Genomic DNA, 21055 nt, shown 5'->3' with positions numbered 1-21055 from the left:
TGAAGCATTACAGCAGAAATGAAGTAAACCTTTACAAACACCTAGTAGCCTGCAGAAGTAACAGATCAAACTGATACTCGTATCTGTTACACAGACTCCAGTTCCCTTTGTCAATGAGGCACCTCGGAATAATACCGGACAGAAAAACAAATCACTAGATTAATTACGCTGAAAGAAACATGACAAAAGTCAATAACCCTCATTAACTTACATTTGATCAATACACATTTACAAGGAGCATGCAAATCTATCTACGCCAGTAAAATGTTTAAAAAACACTGCCAAAAGCAACTAAAGGATAAGATAGACATTTAGCATTTATGTGTACAGTCCATTGAGTTTTCAGTACTCTCTTCTGATCTTTGCATAATGAATGCTAGAAGCCAGTTACATCCCTGGTGTTATGTGGACCAGAACATATGTCCTATATTATTGAATACGGTGCTTTTGGAGAGGCAGCAGAATGAGGATGTAATACAAGTAATCTAATATAAACACGGAGTAATCACACAGTATATAATTAAACGGTTGTTAACGAAGGCAAACATTAAAATCTAATGGCATCTAACAATATATTGTGGATATTAAATATTCTACAGATACATCTGCTCTTAATTGTAAAGGTGGTGAAGCAGTGCACTGGAGCATATTTGTATGCCCCTTAATCATACACCTGTGAATATGTGGAATAGTTACATTTTTCTCGTTGCAGTGTTAGTATACCATAAAACAGAGAACATTTAAAAAGTTGATATAGAGTTTTAAAGAATCTTTAAGTCAAACAGAATATCAATCACAGTCATTATCACTATATCAAATAAAGCAATAGGTCATTTCATAAAAGTTTTACAAAGTGACTCGCTCAGATTGGATCTGCTGCTGTTGAACACAAGCACTCCCCTGACAGAACTTATGGGAAACTATCCATTAATCAGCCAAAAAAGAAACTAAAAGAGATGTCCCTTAATGGTTGTTTCTGGCCCTAATGTGCACTAAATGAGGGTAATAAAGGTCTTGGTTATATACATTGCTATGAATTATAGCAGGGAAGACTGTATGCTTCCCAAATAAATGTCAGAAGAGTTTGTTTCAAATAAGATATGACATCGCTCTGGCAAATCATCCGTGGTATAAAAGACAGCAACTTGTTTTCTGCTAAATAGTGAAAAGAAAGTTTGCAATTTGATTCAGTTAGGATTAAAAGCAATGAAGTAAACATTCAGTACAATGTCCTAACACAATTTTCTTTCTTCAGTCTGTTCACAGTTCTCTAGAGGAGTGTATGCCATTTTTGGATTCTATGACAAGAAGTCTGTAAACACCATCACCTCGTTTTGTGGGACGCTACATGTCTCCTTCATAACACCCAGCTTCCCTCTGGATGGAAGTCATCAGTTCATTATCCAGATGCGACCAGATATCAAGGGCCCCCTCCTCAGCCTTATTGAGTACTACAAGTGGGACAAGTTTGCCTATCTCTACGACAGCGATCGAGGTAAGAAGTGAACACGTTTTATAGCTTTCAAAGTGTGATTTGAGTGGATTTTCATCATGAAATTCTGAAAAATGAAAATCTGCCACTGTTGTCAGCTGGTTATCTTGTAGCCTTGGAAGCTTGATGTGGAGTGCTAATCCTATGGCTATTTGTAAAACATGTATGTGAAATTATGAAATTTGAAAACTGTATTATTGGCCAGATATTTGGATTCTGTAATATAAACCACAGAAACTGTAAGTTAGACTATATTATTATATGTTTGCTACTTTCAGCTGCTGAGTTGTCACAAGGGGCTGCAGAAGAGTAATCTATCCAGCAATTTGCTGGTTCTGTTAAGCTGTAGGTTAGCAGAGCGATCCCCAACCTTTTTTGCGCCACGGACCGGTTTATGCCCGACAATATTTTCATGGTCTTTAAGGTGTCGCGGATAAATACAACAAAATAAAACTAGTACCTGTACCGAAAAAAAGAAAATTTATTCATAACACATGTAAAAAGACCAAGGAAAACCGAGTAAACGATAAAAACGATAACAAAATAACGCTGAAAACCGATAAAAACCCTGAAAAATTTCACACCTGAGCCTCAATTCTCGCGGCCCGGTACCAAACAACTCACGGACCGATACCGGTCCGAGGCCCGGGGGTTGGGGACCGCTGGGTTAGCATACATGTAGCTTTTTGTTAGCATAGCTTTTGGGAACACTGGTCCTCTTAGGGGAAAGGCTCGCATGTCCCCCTAGTGACCTTTTCTCATGGAGGATAAGTGGACCCAAACTTTGCCCATTCCCATTTTGTTGATCCACTTTTGGTCCACTTATCCCCTTACAGGGAAGCGGTTGATCAAATGAACACAGAATCCTGAGCGATCACTTTTAGCCTGTGATAAAACATTTCTATCCCACTGTGTGCAACACAGGTGAAGCTAGGTAAAGGGCATCGGCTCATTACAAACAGCTTGTCACATACAATCAACTATAGCACCTCCTCCACTGGAGAGTGTAATGTAATATCAAGGCGAGGTTAGAGGAGAGGCAGTCAGAGTCATCTCTGACATACAGTGGAGATGATACGGCCTGAAGCTGTTGATTTCCACACTTGTTCTACATAGAGATGTGACGTCAGCAATGGTGTGACCATCCTAATTGAGAGGAAAAGTTGCACCATGCTTAGTTCACATTGTGTTATTTTTCAGCTCCACTTCACAATCAAACAACAGACTCACAGATACATACACATATACAAATACACACATCCAGTTGCTTTTCTGGTTCCAACTCTACCTAAAATTCAAGCCATACCCTTTTTGGTCTACCAGTCAGTTAGACAGGCAGGCTTTTCCCAAGATTAAGGATTACAGAATCTGAAGACTGTCACCATAGCACTCATCATTTTTTTTCAGTCTGCAGTTATCACAAACATTCACTAACACAGCAGTAGTGGTGCCCTTAATGATAAAACTAGCTTTTTAAGAGAATAAGTTAAAGTATTTAGCCATAAATAATCTCTATGCTGAGCCTGTACACCTGTATTTGGAATCCTGGATAAGATCAAGGGCTGAATTTATCCTACATTAAATATTATCTACCCTCAAACTATAATATCCCAGCTTACTTCATATTCAAATCTATTCCGTCCCTTTTCTTTGATCCCTTTCATAAGTGATTCTTCAAAATTCGACACTGATAACGTCGAAGTCTGGAAATAAGGTTTTATATCTTCCAGCAGACATTTTCTCTCACTACCTGAAACGTCGAACACACTATATGCTTTATAAGCATGACAATTGTATTTTTTAATTGAGCTAGCAGCATATGAGTTGGTAAAATGGAAGATGGCTGTGGCTGAATTCGAGAAGAATGGTTAATATAGCAATTAATAATAAGGTGTAATAAAGGCGATGGCAGCCAAAAGGTTCAAGAACAATCTACTCCTGCTTTTGCATTATCTCACTTTGCTGTGTCATGTAATTCATTTTATGCTGTCACCTGCTAATTGTGATTCTGTGACTTTTGCCCTTGAAGCACAATGCAGTCTTCTGGAGCAACTGACAGTGAAGAGAAAATCTCTCCCACAGATAGAGTTCCACTCTCTATTAACACTCTTACTGCAATGAAAAACCAGAATTAAAAGCTCAGTACTATCTAGTTACAGTGGAATAACAGTATTAAGTCTCCTATCCTAACAGGAATACTCAGTGTTCAGTGTTGGGAAGGTTACTTTTAAAATGTATTCCATTACAGATTACAGAATACATGCCCCAAAATGTATTCTGTAACGTATTCCGTTACGTTACTCAATGAGAGTAACGTATTCTGAATACTTTGGATTACTTAATATATTATCATGCTGTTTACAACTACATGAATGTACTATTGCTGTGATTTATTACTGTTACTGAAGGTCCGCGACTCCGAACCGTAGTAAAGGGACCTCTGGCTAATACAGTGGGTTCTGTGTCGGGCTCGTAGCCGAAAACTAGCTTTACTTGTCTGGGTCAACTTTGCTAGCGAGAGACAGAGAGAGGCGTTGAAAGGCTGCTCCAACGGAACTTATTGTTTTTGAAGGAAAACACAAACACAGCGTACAGTCGAGTCTTAATAGCTTACTTACAACTGGGCTCGTCAGGCTCTCTTCTTGGCTGCAGTGGTTATTATTATATTTACATGCTTCCAGCTCCCGTTTTTGCTCGATGACAGCTCGTACTTTTCCTTTTTCTCCCTCCCTCGCTCACAGACACATAACGTGTATGGTAGTCCATTCTCCCTGCAGCATGGACTACACTGCCTATGATGCTACATTCTTTAGAGCTATACCGGTAGCATTCTGCCTGTTAGCTTAGCACAACAACAACAAAAAGGCCTCTCTCACCCAGGAAACACATGGCAACCGTAACGCTGCCGCCTGGAACAACAGAACATAGCTGTCAAACAAAACCCAAACAGTCCTGACCCGCCACAATATGAAACAGGGAAGTACCGCCGTGTAATCCATTTATTTCAACAAAGTAACTGTATTCTAAATACCACCTTTTTAAACGGTAACTGCAACGGAATACAGTTACTCATATTTTGTATTTTAAATACGTAACGGCGGTACATGTATTCCGTTACTCCCCAACACTGTCAGTGTTTAGGTTACACATCAAATTATTCTTTTAGCTCATAGAATAAATGTTTTATTTTCAGCACGCTAAAAGAGACAATGTTCAGATCAGTTTTAGAAATCATTTTGAAGGTATGCAACATTGATAAATTCCCAAATATAGTTTTATATGTAAGTATTTATATGAAGCACTAAGTGGTTTATTGCAACAGAAGTGAATCAACATAGAGATGTGGAACTGCTGCTGTCTACACACAGTTTAGAGTGGATACACAGTGGATGGATTAGGAAGGATTTAGAGCATTTCTGCTCTGTATTACCTTTAACTTTCTATAGTGTTACATCTCTTAAAGTCTCCCGTTGCACCTTTTCCCATCCAAGACATATCCTGCCTGCTCTTTATACACTAACGTTATCCTCCCATTTGTCCTGTCTGCTTTACAAATCATCTCTTGTGTTTGCTATGCTTTCCTTCCTTTTGCCAGCATGCTAAGTCTTACCAGTCAGCCTTTCTGACTGACAGCAGAATCAAATACTGTTCCTCTCTAAAATCAGAAGCACCAGCTGTTTCACAGTGTCCCCATGCTAATGCTAGGAGTGACCTGCTGTCCTTACTGTACGTCCGCTGTGGCACTAAGGGGCCTGTTGTGCATATTTCATCATTGCATGGCTGTCTAATTAGGTCAGTGTGATCCACTCATTCCCATGGCAACCCAAAGTGTAGAGAGAAGACGAAAGAGAGAGACTGTAAGTGACTGAGCTTGTTGGTAAATGATGCAAGGATGTGTGGGGGTGTTTCTCAGGGAGTCGAAAGAAAGGAATGGAGTTGCCACTGGTCATGATGAATTCTATTAGAACACTGAGGCTAATGCATGAACCAGCAAATACCTTGTCAGCTATGGCCAGTAACTTGGTTTAAACAATGGATCAAGATGGATTAAAGAGTAGGTTAAAGAGAAGACCAATGTTATGGTGTAGGTCAGGTACTGGGAACCTATTTATCAGTTGTTGACCAAAAATATCTCACAAAGTGGAGCTGCAACTGATCTTTTCTCACGTGATAAAAATGGGACTACTTTGCAGTGGGCTCCATTTATCCTTTCATCCATTTTCTTCTGCTTATCTAATTCACTGGTTCACGGTTGATGCCCATCCTGCGTGCCATGCGTGGGGTGTGGGGTTACACCAACAGCAGTTACATTTACAGCTAAACGGTACAGTTACCATTACTAACAAAAACTTTTTCTTTCTATTTTCTTTTGTTTTTTCTTCCATCTCCAAAATGTTTGTCTAAAGGGTCTCCCTTACCGCAACTTCAGCTTTATAGCAGGAAGTGGAAATATTTGCTTGGGACATCTTGCCTGTTGCAAATGTTGAGGACATTCTCTCTGATTGGCCAACCTGTACATTTAAAAGGAGGCCAAAAAAAGCTCAAATGATGCCCAGTCTTTTCAATTTAGGTGCTTATCGATAGTAAGCTGTATGATCGGCTAACACTAATTAGCAGGTCTAATTGCCTTGGCAGTTAACCTACACAGTCTATGGATGCAATTTGCTAACTAAGTGTTGGGGAGTAATGGAATAAATGTGCCACCGTTACGTATTTAAAATTCCGTTACAAGTTTCTCAGTGACTGCAGCTGTCAGTCAAAGCTGTTATGATGACGTTACACCCCAATTTAACATCACCGCGGTAGGAGACCCCTTGGACATAAATCAGCATAATGAGAACTATTGATAACAAAATAAAGAATCTTTGGAAAAAATTTATCTGAGGAGAATTAATTTATTTTAGTCTGACCCCAGTCCCATTCGCTAACATGGAGGAGGCGGGGTTTATGACCTATACTGCAGCCAGACACCAGGGGGCGATACAGACGTTTTGGCTTCATTTTTGGGGAGCTGTCGCTTCGTCCATGTTTTATACAGCATAGCCCTAAAGAATGTAGCCTCATTGGCAGTCCAGTCCCGTTATGTGTCTGTGAGTGAGGGAGGGAGAAAAGTATGAGCTGTCATCGAGCGGAAACGGGAGCTGGAAGCATGTAAATATAATAATAACCACTGCAGCCAAGAAGAGTGCCTGACGAGCCCAGTTGTAAGTAAGCTATTAAGACTCGACTGTACACCGTGTTCGTGTTTTCCTCCGAAACAATAAGTTCCGTTGGAGCAGCCTTTCAACGCCTTTCTCTGTCTCAAACTTGACCCAGACAACAAAGTAAAGCTATTTTTCGGCTATGAGCCCAACACGGAACCGACATATTAGCTATGAGGTCCCTTTACTACAGTTTGGAGCCGCAAACCTTCAGTAACAGTAATAAATCACAGCAATAGTACATTCATGTAGTTGTAAAAAACATGATAATATATTAAGTAATCCAAAGTATTCAGAATACGTTACTCTCATTGAGTAACGTAACGGGATACGTTACAAAATCGGTTTTGGGGCATGTATTCTGTAATCTGTAGTGGGATACATTTTAAAAGTAACCTTCCCAACACTAAGCATGCCAGCATTTACTAATATATTAGAAATGCACTGTTGTCTAAATAAGGTCACATACTCGTGCTTGGAGACTTTATGCTTAATTAATCAAAGTCAAATAAAAGCGCTGTCTACAGCAGTGATAAGCACTAAAATAGCTATTTCTGCTGTCAAATATTACAATTGTACCAGTCTGTTTTTTTTTTAAATAATTTTCATACTTTTGTCTAAACATCATTCAAACATTTACATGTTTGAATGAATTAAAATAAACAAAAAATAAACCCAAATAAAAGTTATTGACACCTTTTGTTCATTTGCAGATTCAAGTTCTGTTATAGCAGACCTGTAGGCAATCACAACCCCTGCTATTTCTTCCTAAAACAAAGCCTTTAAACACTTGCAATTGATTTAAGTGGTGCTTCAATAGGCATTAAGCAAAGAATAACAGGTTCACTCTGGGGAAGGATGTTGGACTTTAAGCATAGTAGATATATGGGAACACAATGTGTTAAACAGATTATAGCTAATGTGAGGATGAATTTGTAGGAATCGAATCAATATCCTCTATTTAATCTGAGCCTATTTGACCCTTAATTAAACATTTTACATTGTATTGTACATGTTCTCATGTATTTGGAGTCATGATTCAATATAATAAAAAATTTGTCAAATGTAAAAGGTAGTAAAGGAAACATTTAGCTTAAGTGCTGCTTTAGACCACTGAAAGAGGTATTTGTTGTTCATTGCAAAACATGCAAAAATCATGGGTTTGTGAATAATTATAAAATATTATATAACTGAAAAAGTCACATATATTCTTACATTATATACAACATTGAATGACTTAAAGTGAATGTATCAAAATGAACGATGTTGTCCTTTTGTATGAAATAATTACATTTACAAATGTCATTGAACTGGTAACAAAAGCAAAATATTAAATATATATTTTAACACTAAATACACAGGAAAAAACTAGTATTACATGGTGATATAGTCTTTCAGGTAGGAAGAGTGTAGGGTGGGATGTGATCTAGTTATAAAGTTAAAGGATACATTTAGCAGATCTAAACAGATTTTAATTTTGATTAATATACAGTGTTAATACTGGGGTGGACAATATTTTAATACATTTAATTACTTATTAATGAAAATATTTCATCAGCTAATTTGATGGACACAGAAAAGGTGATAAAATTGACTTTGAATGCGGGACATTTGTTGATGTCACATGTTGGTCTGAGTCTTCCAGAAACCGCTGGTCTACTGGGATTTTTCTAGGCATAAATGCTTTGTTGAGGCCAGAGGCCAGGGGAGAATGGCCCGCTTTCTACATGCTGATACCAACAGCAGCTCAAATAACCACTTACATACAAGGTGTGCAGAAAAAGCATCTTTGAATAGAAAATATATTAAAAATTGAAGCACATGGCTACAGTAGCAGAAGACCACAACAGAAGACCATTTCTGTCAGCTTAGAATAGAAAAAAGACGCTACAGTGGTGCAGGGTATACTTTTTTGGCAAGCTTTGGGGTTTTTGTTACTAACTGATTGTTTAAAATGCATAACCGACCTGAGTATTGTTGCGCACATCTCCATGTCTTTATGACTATAGTGTACCCATCTTGTGATAGTTGCTTCCAGCAGGATAACTCAAACAGTTTCTCAAACATGACAATGAAATCACTGTACTCAAATGGCCACAGTTTCAATCCAATATGGATGTTCATCTGACAAAGATGCAGGAAGTGCATGATGCCATCATGTAAACATGGACCAACGTCTCTGAGAATGGTTTTCAGCAACTTGTTGAGTCTATGCAACAAAGAAATAAGGCAGTTGTGGATGCAAAAGGTTTTATTAGTAAGGTGTGCCCAACAGAGCAGCTACTGACTATAAGTACAGTCCACAGAGATGCACTATCTAGATTATATTTGACTTCAGCCAATGCTAACTAGCATTTTGCCTTTGTTGTTTAATTATTTTCACTCCATATTACTCAGAACTTAAATTTAATTTCATTTATCTAATTTCTTAGTATCAATAAAACCCATTTAACCACTACTTTGACCTTAATGCATCTATGATGAATAGTTCATTCAGATAAAACTGCAAGTCTCCATTTTCCTCATATAAAATCAAAGCCGCGTCGCATGAAATTGATTACATCTGTAATTCACCGACAAGTCAGGATGAAACACTCAACCTTTTTATTAAACCGCTTTCTAACTGCCCTCAGCAGACCAGCAATCAATAACAGCAAAGATTCAACAGTGAAACCAGACAGAGAGGATGATACGAATATAATCTGAAACAGACTTGATATCTTTGCCTTCACTACACTACACATCACACTGACTGATCAGTGCTACAGCTAACTGCACCAGCTGTGTCAGTTATTCACTGAACATTTTGTTTGTATTATATATTGGAATAAACAGTACGGTCAAAATAAGTGATCACATACTGTGAGAGATTTTGCTGAAGACACTTATTTTTCAAGGTTTTCTGAAGGTCTTGCAATTCAAAATACCAGACAAAGACTATGAGTGGACGTTCAGGATAGATTGTATTGTTAATCAAACTGTGAAAATAATAAGCAAAATACTCAATTACTCCTTTAAAACATACAGTAATAGAGCAGAAATGAAATGTGAAATGTTGGTATTGATGCAGTCAAGTGTATTGTTAGACCCACTTTCCTCCCACATGTTGGTCAGGTTCATGCCAGAATACCTGTGACTCATCTTGATGAGCTCTTTACATAAGGCACAGAGTCGCTGTAAAACCTTCACTGGGTTTCAACAAGCAGACGAGAATGTTTTTGAACGGGTCTTGTCTGCTGGTCTATTTTTTTTCTTCAAATTATGTCTGCTTCTGCTAGGCTTTTGCATTTCCTTTTTTGTTTTTCTGCGTCCAACATTTTTACTTTCGCGTGCTTGCTGTGACTTCTTGAAATTTGAGGTTTGAAATCTGCATATCATGATTACTGCATTGAGCCATTAAAATGCCATAGGGCCAAAAATATCTCGGGGACTTAAAGACTAAAGAGAATGTGCAGTTAATAACTTAAAACCATTATAAAACATATGCATATGTTAAGCATAAAGAGACACAACATGATTAATATTTTAACTCTGTGTCAATCTTTCTTCAGGCCTGACAACACTGCAAATTGTTCTGGACACCGCAGCAGAGAAAAAGTGGCAGGTAACTGCCATTAATGTGGGAAACCTTAAAGATGAGAGAAAGGATGAGGCCTACCGCTCACTGTTCCAAGATCTGGAGAACAAAAAAGAGAGGAGGGTGATACTGGACTGTGAACAGGATAAAGTGAAGGACATTATGGAACAGGTACATTGTAGATTATTATTATTATTATTATTATTATTTGGTAGTCGTTCTTGTAAGTAATTTCTGGGTAAAGTAATTACATGCAGTAGGCTCCATCGGTATAATGATCAGTGGCTTGTTGTTTGTAAAGTAAGCTAAAAAATGTAAGTTTGCAAAACATTGAAAGCAAAAAACAAATGTTTTTACTATTTCGTGCTTCAATTATACATGATATTAGAACTAATAGAGTCCAAATATGTAAAAACTCTACTGGGAAGTGTAAATAGCACTGGGAAGGGATCTGTGGTGATTAAAAAAGGGGGGTGCAGGAAATGCTAACAACCTTGTTGTCCTTTAATTACTCCTGTAGGAGAAAAGTAAGATCCAGTTGAAATATGTGTATCTGACAAAGCACTTACAAAAGTAGCCTTGTCACATGGTCCATGCAGTCCAGCAGATGTAGAAAGGCACCATAACAATTATGCTAATTGTCCATTTAGGCTGTAAACAAAACTGCAATTAAAGGAAAAACAAATGCACATAAGCAAACTATTTTTACTTAACCTTTTTCTCACGAGGGAGGCATATTGATTAGCATTTAAAGCATGCAGACGTCTGTTTAACCAAATGCTGACTGAAATCAATGTCTACAGCCTCATTGCCTCTTTATCAGGGAAAAACAGAGACTGTCGAGGTGGAAGTTTCTTGCTTTATGTCAAAGACATTTACATAGGAGATGCAAGACGTTATTATTCAAATCTGCATCAAGTAGCAGCCCTGACAAACGAAGGTGTCAGTCAAGCAGCGGGATTAGTTTCAGGTGTGCCATTTATATGAGGTACTGAAAAGGGGTCTGGTTGAGATATGTTAGTTTTTTGCTTTTGTCTTTTCTGATAAGAAAACGGGCGTCAGAACTTGATACCTCTGTCTAGCAATAGCTGCGACTATAAGTGACAATGTTTTTTCAAGTGATAATGGCCAAGACTGTCAGACATGTGAAACAAATTAATAATGTCTGAATAAATATGTGGCAGATTTAGATTGTACTTTCTTATAAGTGTAGTTGTCAAACAGTGTAAAATGGCATACAAGAGGAACTTCAATCAAGCATTTTATTAAGCTGTTTTTGTCAACTAAGAATTGCTTTTTCCTTCACGAGGTGTCCTATATGTTGTTTTAATGCACATGTGTTTCACAACCCTGTAGGTCATCACAATTGGCAGACATGTTAAAGGCTACCACTACATTATAGCCAACCTGGTGAGTGTAAACAACATTTACAACTTTTTCTTTAAAGAATGACTTTATAAGTGTATTAATTGATGGAATAATTAATTTTGATCTGTTTTTTTAGGGTTTCATTGATGGAGACCTGTCCAAAATTCAGTATGGTGGAGCAAATGTTTCAGGCTTTCAGATTGTTGATTTTGATGATCCCTTGGTTTCCAAATTTGATCAGCGATGGGAGGCACTAGAAGAAAAAGAATATCCTGGAGCTGACAGCAAAATAAGGGTGAGTTTTAACATGCACATTAGGGCTGCCACGATTATGTCGACTATCAAAATCGTCGACGACAAATTTAATAGTCGACGCGTCGTTTGAAGCTTTGTAAGATCCAGAAAGACGCAGGAATATATAGTAGGATTTAAGAGTGTAATGACGGACCGAAACAGAAGGTGGCAGCACTGCATGTACAAAGATGCCAGCTGCCGTTAAACCCCGAAGAAGAAGAAGAAGCAGTCTCCAGTATCATAGCTGTGACCTAATTTACGGGCTGCATCCTTCGGAGGCCGCATTTATAGGCCGATTACGTTACAGCGATGCGACGAAGGCTTTCCAAATTCGAAGATTCCTCCAAATGTGTCCTCCTTTTCCCCAAATTTGAAGGATGAGTCGGATGTATCCTTCGTGGCCCAACCTAACCCAGAATTCATAGCTCGGCTCAGCCTTTTCCAGTTTCCAACAATGGCGGCAGCTACTTAGTTTTAATATTACTCTTTCTGGGTCACAAAATAAACTTTTAACATATTTTCAGGGGGAATATAGCTGTGTAAACTTCAAATATCTGCTTGGTTTATCAAGACATCACATATTAAATCACATATTAAAAGTGCCCCGACATTTTCGGAGACGTCTGTTACCCACCCGCTCGATAGCTGGAGGGTTGAAGGCTCACTGGAGCCGGCGTAAAACACCAGACTCCCTTCACTACCTGTTATATTTTAGATGGCATGGAGCAGACGCCTGAGTTTATTAAACTGACAATTAGACAATCTGCAAAATTCATTAAAAGTTTAATAAACTATCATCTTGTCTTTATTTTTAGTTAGCACATACCTTAAACACTTAAAGCTGTAAGCTAATGCTAGTTAGCGGATGCATGCTGGTGCAATAAGCTGTACGTTTTACATCCAATGGATGATGATCTGATTAGTCGACTAATCGCAAAAATAATCTGTGACTAGTCGACTATCAAAATAATTGCTTGTGGCAGCCCTAATGCACATATGAGGCGATATAATACTGAAATCATCAATAATTATTCTGTTTAGTTTACTCTACTATACCAGCCCACATGAAGTCAGCTTTTTGGAAATTGAAATGGCATGTTCAGTTTTGGCAAACACACAAATCAGATAAATGTACATTAAAATATAAGCAGAGCTGCATAGTAATTGCCAAAAGTAGCCTTCGTTTTTTTGTAACTGGGAAAGTTCAAGCTGTTTTTAAGGCCACGGTGATTAAAAAAAAGAACTCTGACATTTACAAAACAACAAAACTGGTCTACAAAAATACATAAACAAAGAAAGCACCAGCATCAAACATATGATATATCATATGCTGTCTAATTAGGGAAAGACAGTGGATAAAGCATAATGCACTGTGTATATCTAGTGCAGAATGTCAGATAAATATCATTTATTTATTTGATCAACTATATTTATTCAATGTGCGAATACAAAGCTTACAGTTAAAGCTTTTTTTGTCAACTAGTTATATTATGTTTAACCAGATAACAATACAGTCCTTCATTATTCATCTATATATAATATATAATTCATGTATAATCTCATCCAATTTTCTGCCATAGTATACATCTGCGCTGACCTATGACGCCGTTCAGGTGATGACAGAAGCTTTTCGATACCTTCATAAACAACGCATTGACTTTACCAGGAGGGCCAACACTGGTGACTGCTTGGCTAATCCTGCTGTGCCATGGGCTCAGGGTGTGGAGATTGAGCGAGCACTGAAACAGGTAACTCACCTCTTTTGCTGGTGAGGATTCATTGCAGTGGTAACAGTAGACACATTAAAAGAATAGCATTTTAAAACACATCGAGGTAGAAAGTACTTGTCAAAGATTGATTTTTACAGTGCATATGTACACAGAGAAATATGCTCTCAGAAGAAGAAGAAACACACTAAATAGAGATTAATTTAATGGTAAACGATGATGCTGCATCAGTTATTCATGGTTATCATGTTGAGTTTCTGAAAGATCAGTAACACGGTTCTCAAATGTTTTTTTCTTTTCTTTTTATGTCTTTATCTGTACCACACTGACTTGTCCATCTACACTCTTTCTTAATGCAGAGCAGAAAAAAGTGTCCAAAACAGCTTCTAGGATGAGATTCTTTTAATGATAAAGGTATCAGTTGGAAATGTCTCAGAAAGCTTTTCCAAAATTGATCAGTTCTTGCCTTTGATGGTTTTTTTTGTCTGGCACCCTGGAAGTCAGGATACACTTATAAAAGATCAAGATTAGCTGCCTTTAACCACCCCATGAAGACAGAGAGATGCTGTCCTGGGTTGTGATCAAACATGTCAGAAGATAAGCTGATCCAAGGGTGTTGGATCTCTTCCAAATCAATTTATGTTGCTCTCAAAACCTGATCAGTGATGTTTAGTTTCCCAAGATCACATGGCTCTTACCTTCAAATGTCCCCCAAAGTGAGGTGAAAGTGAGAGAGAATCAAACTTTATATTATGCTACCTATTTTTACCTAATATTTTAACTTTAATATTTTCCCAAGGGGGGGTTCTACGGCAAGATGAATATCACAGTATTAACACAGTGTGTGACAAGTTTGTTTTTTCCCCCTCTCATCTCTTGTTGAAAGGACGTTTCAATTTGTTTTTCATTTTTAGTTTTTCCATCCATCCATCTTCTTCTGCAGTTCAGGTTTCTTCTTGGTCTCAAATCAACTTAGCTAAACAAATAACCTGTGAGTTTGATTGAACACTGTTACAGACTATGTAACATCTAATATGGATTTTACATTGTGAGTATAGTATGCAGCGTACTGACGTGCCATCCATATAGGAAACAACTAGTAACACATCAGCACTCAAGTCTAAACCTATGTAACAGCTTTCATGCAATACAGTGACTTACCAACTGAAAATGGAACTTAAACTTTAGTGATTTTGCAAGTTTGTCAACTAAATGAGAGGATGTATGTCGAAAATCTGAGTTTCCATGTTGTGAAGTTAAGAGATCCACTCCACCAAATGCATTTTAGAAATGCTGATTTTCCCTGAAAAAAAATCGAGAGGATCCTTCCCATTCTTTCTACTTTAGTTCCTTTGTTTAATGAATGTTCTCTGAATACATGCTGAGTTTATGCTCTCCAATCTGGACACCACTGGGTTCATTCAGACTTTCTGCTGCCTCGTAGCTCAGCACCAAGGAGTATTTGAAGTCATTAGGTATCATGGTAAAAACACTCAAGAAGAGGGGAGTCATAGGAAACAAAGAACAAAGAACACTTCTCACTTAACCGATCCAAATGGATGTCACTTTAGGGAACTTGGATGAGGTCGTGACAACATCACAATGCACTGATTTTTGGGGCAATCAAACAGTCCTCAAAGGTTTTTGAGGACTGTATTACTTCAGACAAGTAAAAAGACACGTAAAAAAGATCCTTATTAGCACATTAGTATTTTACTTCTCTGTAACTGTCCCAATCATCTCCTGATGACTTAGCAAAGCACATTTCATCCTTGTTGCTCAAATTGGCAGCTATTTACGGATTAAGCCCTGAAAGGATTTATGAGACATTTATTACCTATTCATCCTGACAAAACTGCATTTGCATGACTCAGACAACATCAAGAATTAATTTAACTTTGAAAATCTCAACTTTTAACCTGCAAATGAACGGTGAATGTAGGGCTGGGCGATATGGCCTAAAATCCATATCACGGTATAATTTGAAGCACGTGTGGTAACGACATATATCACGATTAGGGATGGGTATCGTTTAGGTTTTATCCGATACCGGTGCCAAACCGGTACTTTTGAAACGGTGCCGGTGCTTAAACGGTGCTCAAACCGGTGCTTAAAGAATGGAAAACACAAAAGTGGTCCAAAAACCTCTCATGTTCAGCTGTTTTTTTGTAAAAAGATAACAATGTTAGCCTTTTCTGCAGCTATGGGGCATATATGGTATCATTCTTGGCTGGAAGCAGTGCTTAAACAATGGAAAAAAACACAAACTTTGTCCAAAAACCTCTCATGTTTAACTGTTTTCCACTTTTTCTTTGGTCATTTTAGCCTTTTTGGCCAGGGTGAAGGGAGTATCTGCCATCAAACAAGAAGACAGCTGCATGTAGCTATGATGGTGTTTGCTGTTCACCTTACATGCATTAATGTAATAACGTGGTTAGCCTACTCAACGTAAATTACACACGAACAACATTAAGCTACTCACGCAGAGAAGAACGGCTGCTGCTGCCATCATCATCCGTCATCATTTCTGCTACACTGGCAGGGCTAGGGGCCAGGACTCTCCTCTTCGGGTTTTTGGGGGATGTTGCTAATTCCGGGTCCGATAACAGGCAACCCACAAGCAGTAGATGTGCTCGGTGTGAGGTCTCGCAGCAAGCTATCAAATACGGCGCATTTCTCGGCTTTAAAAAAAAACACTATGCGTCGCCAGGTGTTTCATCAGATTTGAGGTGTTACCTCCTTTGACAGTATCAGCTTAAAGCACTTGTTGCAGGCTGCTGAGTTTGCATCTTTTGCTGTGAAGTACAGCCAGACTTTTGACCGCTTCGCCTTGGACATTTTTAATTTGTAGCTCTGCTCTAAAAGAACGTACGTACCTGGTCCCGCCTACTATTCTCGGAAACTTAAAATGATTGGCTAGAATCTAAAGTGTATCATTCCATACCAGTTGGTGGCGGTAATGCACCTTTCAGTTGTTTGCCAACCGCCAATACAAATGTAAGGAAGAAGAAAGTGTATCACAGCTCAGGAAAAAAAGCACCGAAATAAAGCACCGAAATGTGCGCTGCTTTTCGGTCTGGTTACTACCGTTTATGTCAGAACCGGTGCCATCATGGCACCGGATACCGGTACCCATCCCTAATCACGATATATTATTTTCTTCTGTGTAACGTATTTTTCACACTATAAGGCACACTTAAAATCCTTAATTTTTTTTTAAATCGAGAGTGTGCCTTATGTATGAATTCTGGTTGTGCTTACTGACCTCGAACCGATTTGGGCGTGCAGAAATCTGTTTGGTAAGCCGCACTGCTTGATGGATTGTCAGAGCATTACGGCTGCCATAGTAAGGAGCTTCGCGGAGTAATCTGGGTCCAAAACTCCGTCCGTTTCAGGTCCCAAAGTCAAACGAACACTGAGAGTTAAAAACGGTCTAAATTCTTTCATCTTTAATAAAATCATCAGTGTTGCTGCTTTACCAGGTGTAACAATTAAGTTTAACATCCAGGCATCCATGAAAACAGAATTGATTACATTTAACGAAGTTAGAAGTTAACAGGAAGTTAGCTCGCTAGTTTCCACCTAAATATGACATACCATGTTTTGACTGAGAGATTTTTGAAACTAATTAAAACGTACAGCTCTGCTACCACTTCCAACATAAATGAAGACAGAAAACTAAACAGCACTGGTGTTTGCAGGGTTACTGAAGTTGGACTACCTGGTATATAATGTTGTGCTACGTGATTGCTAGCAACACAGCTATGTTAGCATAACATTAGCACAGTGAAGCTGGAGGATGAACGCCAACTTTTTTCCACTCGATAAAAGTTAATGTGAGGGATTCTGGTGGTCAGGGACAAATGCAATCACATAGCATGATGCTATACACGGGCCAAACTTCAGTCAGGAGAACAACTGAGATTATTCATCCACAATATGAGGTTAGCTATTAAGATACTGCAACAACATGGGAATAGAGCAGTTGCGAGAGAATTCAACATTAATGAATCAATGTTACGGAAGTGGAGGAAGCGCAGTTTTTGGCTTTCCATATATTTCAAAAGTGCTTCATCTCTTTGCTATGACTGTCGCCCGGCATAATTTGCAGACGATAATGGTTGTAGCCGCTGCGATGCTTTCGACCAAAACAGGCGCAGCTTGATGACATCATCAACATGCGTTATCGCGATAGAACGGTATAGTCAAAATCTCTACCGTTGGCCAAATTTATATCGTTTCTATCGTATATTGTTTCTATCGCCCACCCCTAGGTGAATGGTGTTACTTGACTGATCATAATTAATAAGAACAACAATGATAGCTGCCATGTTTTTAATTATTGCCTTCCACATAAGCCCACTACCACTGTTTGCTCGTCACACAGATTTATTCATGTCAAATCAGTCTTACACACGTCTGATCTTGTGTTTCCTAGGTTCGAGTGGAAGGACTGACAGGAAACATCCAATTTGACCAGCATGGCAAGAGAGTCAATTACTCAGTGAATATAATGGAATTAAAGAGTAATGGTCCTGTAAAAGTAAGTCTCTTGATATCCAATTTGAATAGAAGATGAATGTCTATACAAGATTTGAGCGTTTGGAAAATTTTTGAGACTATATAGTTTGAATTCAAGGCTCAAGCTGTCCATTAAAGCAGCACTTACTTTTTCTTGAATTTATTGCTTATTCTTTCCAACAGATTGGATACTGGAATGAAATGGATAAAATGGCTGTCACCAAATCAGATGTCTTTACAAATGACACAACAGGAATGGAAAACAAAACCGTTATTGTGACCACCATTTTGGTATGTTTAATAATGAGTCCATAACTAATTGCGTACTTTTAATTGTGGTTTTAGTGTCTCAGTTCTTGGACCTTATTTTATGAATAGATGTCTTAACACTTTAATTTAGACACTTTTCCCTTTACGGAGAAAAGTGTTGTTTTTTTTTCCTTGTTTTTGTTAAATATATGTAGAATAACACCAGACCACTGATTTCACGCTACAAGGCTATACTATGTTTCACAAGGTAATTCATATGTGCTGAATTCATGTGTGCTGCTCTTTTTTCCTGTCCTTCAGGAAGCTCCGTATGTAATGCTGAAAAAGAACGCTGACCTTTTTGTAGACAATGAGCGCTACGAGGGTTACTGTGTAGATCTTGCTGCTGAGATAGCGAAGCACTGTGGCTTCAAATATCAACTGAAAATAGTGGGGGATGGAAAATATGGAGCAAGAGATGCAGAGACCAAAATCTGGAATGGGATGGTTGGAGAGTTGGTATATGGGGTGAGTTGATCTACTCATTCGAATGCATGCTTTAAATGTTTTCAATGAGATAGCTTTGATTGAGAGCCCCTGTAATCTCGAGTGGTATTTCTTAAACCTTTTTTGCCTTTTTTTTCTTTGCCTTCTGGTTTGATAGAAAGCAGACATCGCAGTGGCTCCTCTGACCATCACATTGGTGCGAGAGGAAGTGATTGACTTCTCCAAACCTTTCATGTCACTGGGCATTTCCATCATGATCAAGAAGCCTCAGAAATCCAAGCCTGGAGTGTTCTCTTTCTTGGATCCACTGGCTTATGAGATTTGGATGTGTATAGTTTTTGCTTACATTGGTGTCAGCGTGGTGCTGTTCCTCGTCAGCCGCTTCAGCCCCTACGAGTGGCACACTGAGGAGTATGAGGACGGGCAGATCCAGACCAATGAGTCTACTAATGAGTTTGGCATATTCAACAGCCTGTGGTTCTCCCTTGGAGCCTTTATGCGACAAGGCTGTGACATCTCTCCTAGGTAAGTCAGAAAAATCCACAACTTCCATATTGCTTTAATTTAACCAGAACTACCTAAAAATGAGAAAAGATTGATTTTAGAGTTTCAAAGTATTCATCAACCAAGTGTATTTTTAGCTCTGCTAGCAATATAGGATTAGGGGTTGTAATATTGTTGGGTTTATAACTTAGAGGTCCAGAGTAAAGCACTGTAGCATAGATTCTCAAATCAAAAGTGGATGACGAGGATGGAGAGTATTAGTTAGTAACATGTTATGTTTGAGCATGTAACCAAACCATCCACTTTGTTATATTCTTCATACATTCTCTATGTCTTGGCTTTATTTGGTTTTATTTACTTTTGTTTAGATGAAAAGTTATAAAATTGTTCTTTTTACAGAATTTAGTGTAAAATTAACCCTAGAAAATTAACCCTAGAAAACCAATGGGAAAACCCCATTGGTTTTCTAGGGAAACCATGGGGTCAAATTTGACCCCATGGGTTCTCCAGGGTTAATATTTTAACTGTATTTTTAATACCTTGTGAGTAGACATTTGTGTTGTGTTGACCTATCCTTTTTATCCCACACCTCATCCCAAACATGTTTTATGGTAAATTAAGAGTAACCACTGCTTCTCTTTGTTAACACTGTTGCCTCACAGCCTAAAGGGCCTGGGTTCAAATCCACATTCTAGATTGAGCCTTTCTGTGTAGAGTTTGCATATTTCCCCAAGTTTATGTGGGTTGTCTCAGGATACTTTGGCTTCTTCCCACAGTTCAAAGACACCCATTTAGTGGGGTTAGGTTAATTAGTGATTGGTGCAAATGATTGTCTGTCTCACTATGTTAGCCCTGCTTTAGATTGGCACACTATCCAGAGTGTACCCTGCTTTTCGCTGGGATAGTCTCCAGCCTCCCACTGCAACCATAATTTGGAAAAGTGGAAGAAAATGGTTTTATGGATCTTTAGCATTATTGTAGTCTCAGAGATAAACTAGTACATCCCAACTAGAGTATTCTTTGGTCGGTTTGTGATGTGCTATTTTCAAATGGATATACTTAAAAATAAACCAAAATAAATATACCAAATCACAATGCCATGCCCTACATCACACAGTGACTGCGTTTATGGCTGAAACCTGCCTTTCATAAAATATGAAGAAAAAAAATCTTTTCAAAGCTGTGGATGGTTAAGTCTAGGAATATTTTGTGATTCATGGTAAATTACCTGCCTGAAGCAGTCCACATCTCTAGAAAATTGTTGAAACATCCACTGCATAAAAGTTATCTCAATACAGCTATTGAATCCTATTTCTATGTTTTGTTAGAATATGATAAAAAAAAAACAGATAAACATAAGTCAACAACTCTTTCTATTTTCTTGTCTGTACAACAGATCTCTGTCTGGTCGCATCGTTGGTGGCGTGTGGTGGTTTTTCACCTTAATCATCATTTCTTCCTACACTGCTAACCTGGCTGCTTTTCTGACGGTTGAAAGAATGGTTTCTCCCATTGAAAGTGCCGAGGACCTGGCTAAACAGACTGAGATAGCTTATGGGACTCTGGACTCTGGCTCCACAAAAGAGTTCTTTAGGGTAAGAGATATTCAGTGTAT

The 21055-nt window shown here is 38.3% G+C and overlaps 1 protein-coding gene and 1 long non-coding RNA gene across 7 annotated transcripts in view; both read left to right on the top strand.

Moving 5' to 3' along the window:
- gria2b (glutamate receptor, ionotropic, AMPA 2b) overlaps nt 1-21055 on the top strand; it is a 56424-nt gene that overhangs the window by 28616 nt on the left and 6753 nt on the right. For all 6 annotated transcript variants that reach the window (XR_014876880.1, XM_085177573.1, XM_085177565.1 and 3 more), the window contains exons 3-12: nt 1256-1495; nt 10245-10441; nt 11627-11680; nt 11775-11933; nt 13513-13680; nt 18098-18202; nt 18364-18471; nt 18751-18957; nt 19094-19461; nt 20837-21035. Coding sequence is in view for 5 of the 6 variants with exons in the window: in XM_085177573.1 (XP_085033699.1) it covers nt 1256-1495; nt 10245-10441; nt 11627-11680; nt 11775-11933; nt 13513-13680; nt 18098-18202; nt 18364-18471; nt 18751-18957; nt 19094-19461; nt 20837-21035 (1805 nt within the window). In the remaining variant the exon portion in view is untranslated. The remainder of the gene's footprint in view (nt 1-1255; nt 1496-10244; nt 10442-11626; nt 11681-11774; nt 11934-13512; nt 13681-18097; nt 18203-18363; nt 18472-18750; nt 18958-19093; nt 19462-20836; nt 21036-21055) is intronic.
- Nucleotides 13687-18055, top strand: LOC146523981 (uncharacterized). The gene is made up of 2 exons (XR_014876882.1): nt 13687-15591; nt 17934-18055. It is a non-coding gene; the product is annotated as an uncharacterized LOC146523981 (long non-coding RNA).

The sequence above is a fragment of the Neolamprologus multifasciatus genome, chromosome 2 (genome assembly GCF_963576455.1).
Source record: "Neolamprologus multifasciatus chromosome 2, fNeoMul1.2, whole genome shotgun sequence".
Classification (NCBI taxonomy): domain Eukaryota; kingdom Metazoa; phylum Chordata; class Actinopteri; order Cichliformes; family Cichlidae; genus Neolamprologus; species Neolamprologus multifasciatus.
This window is presented reverse-complemented; position numbering and strand designations above follow the sequence as displayed.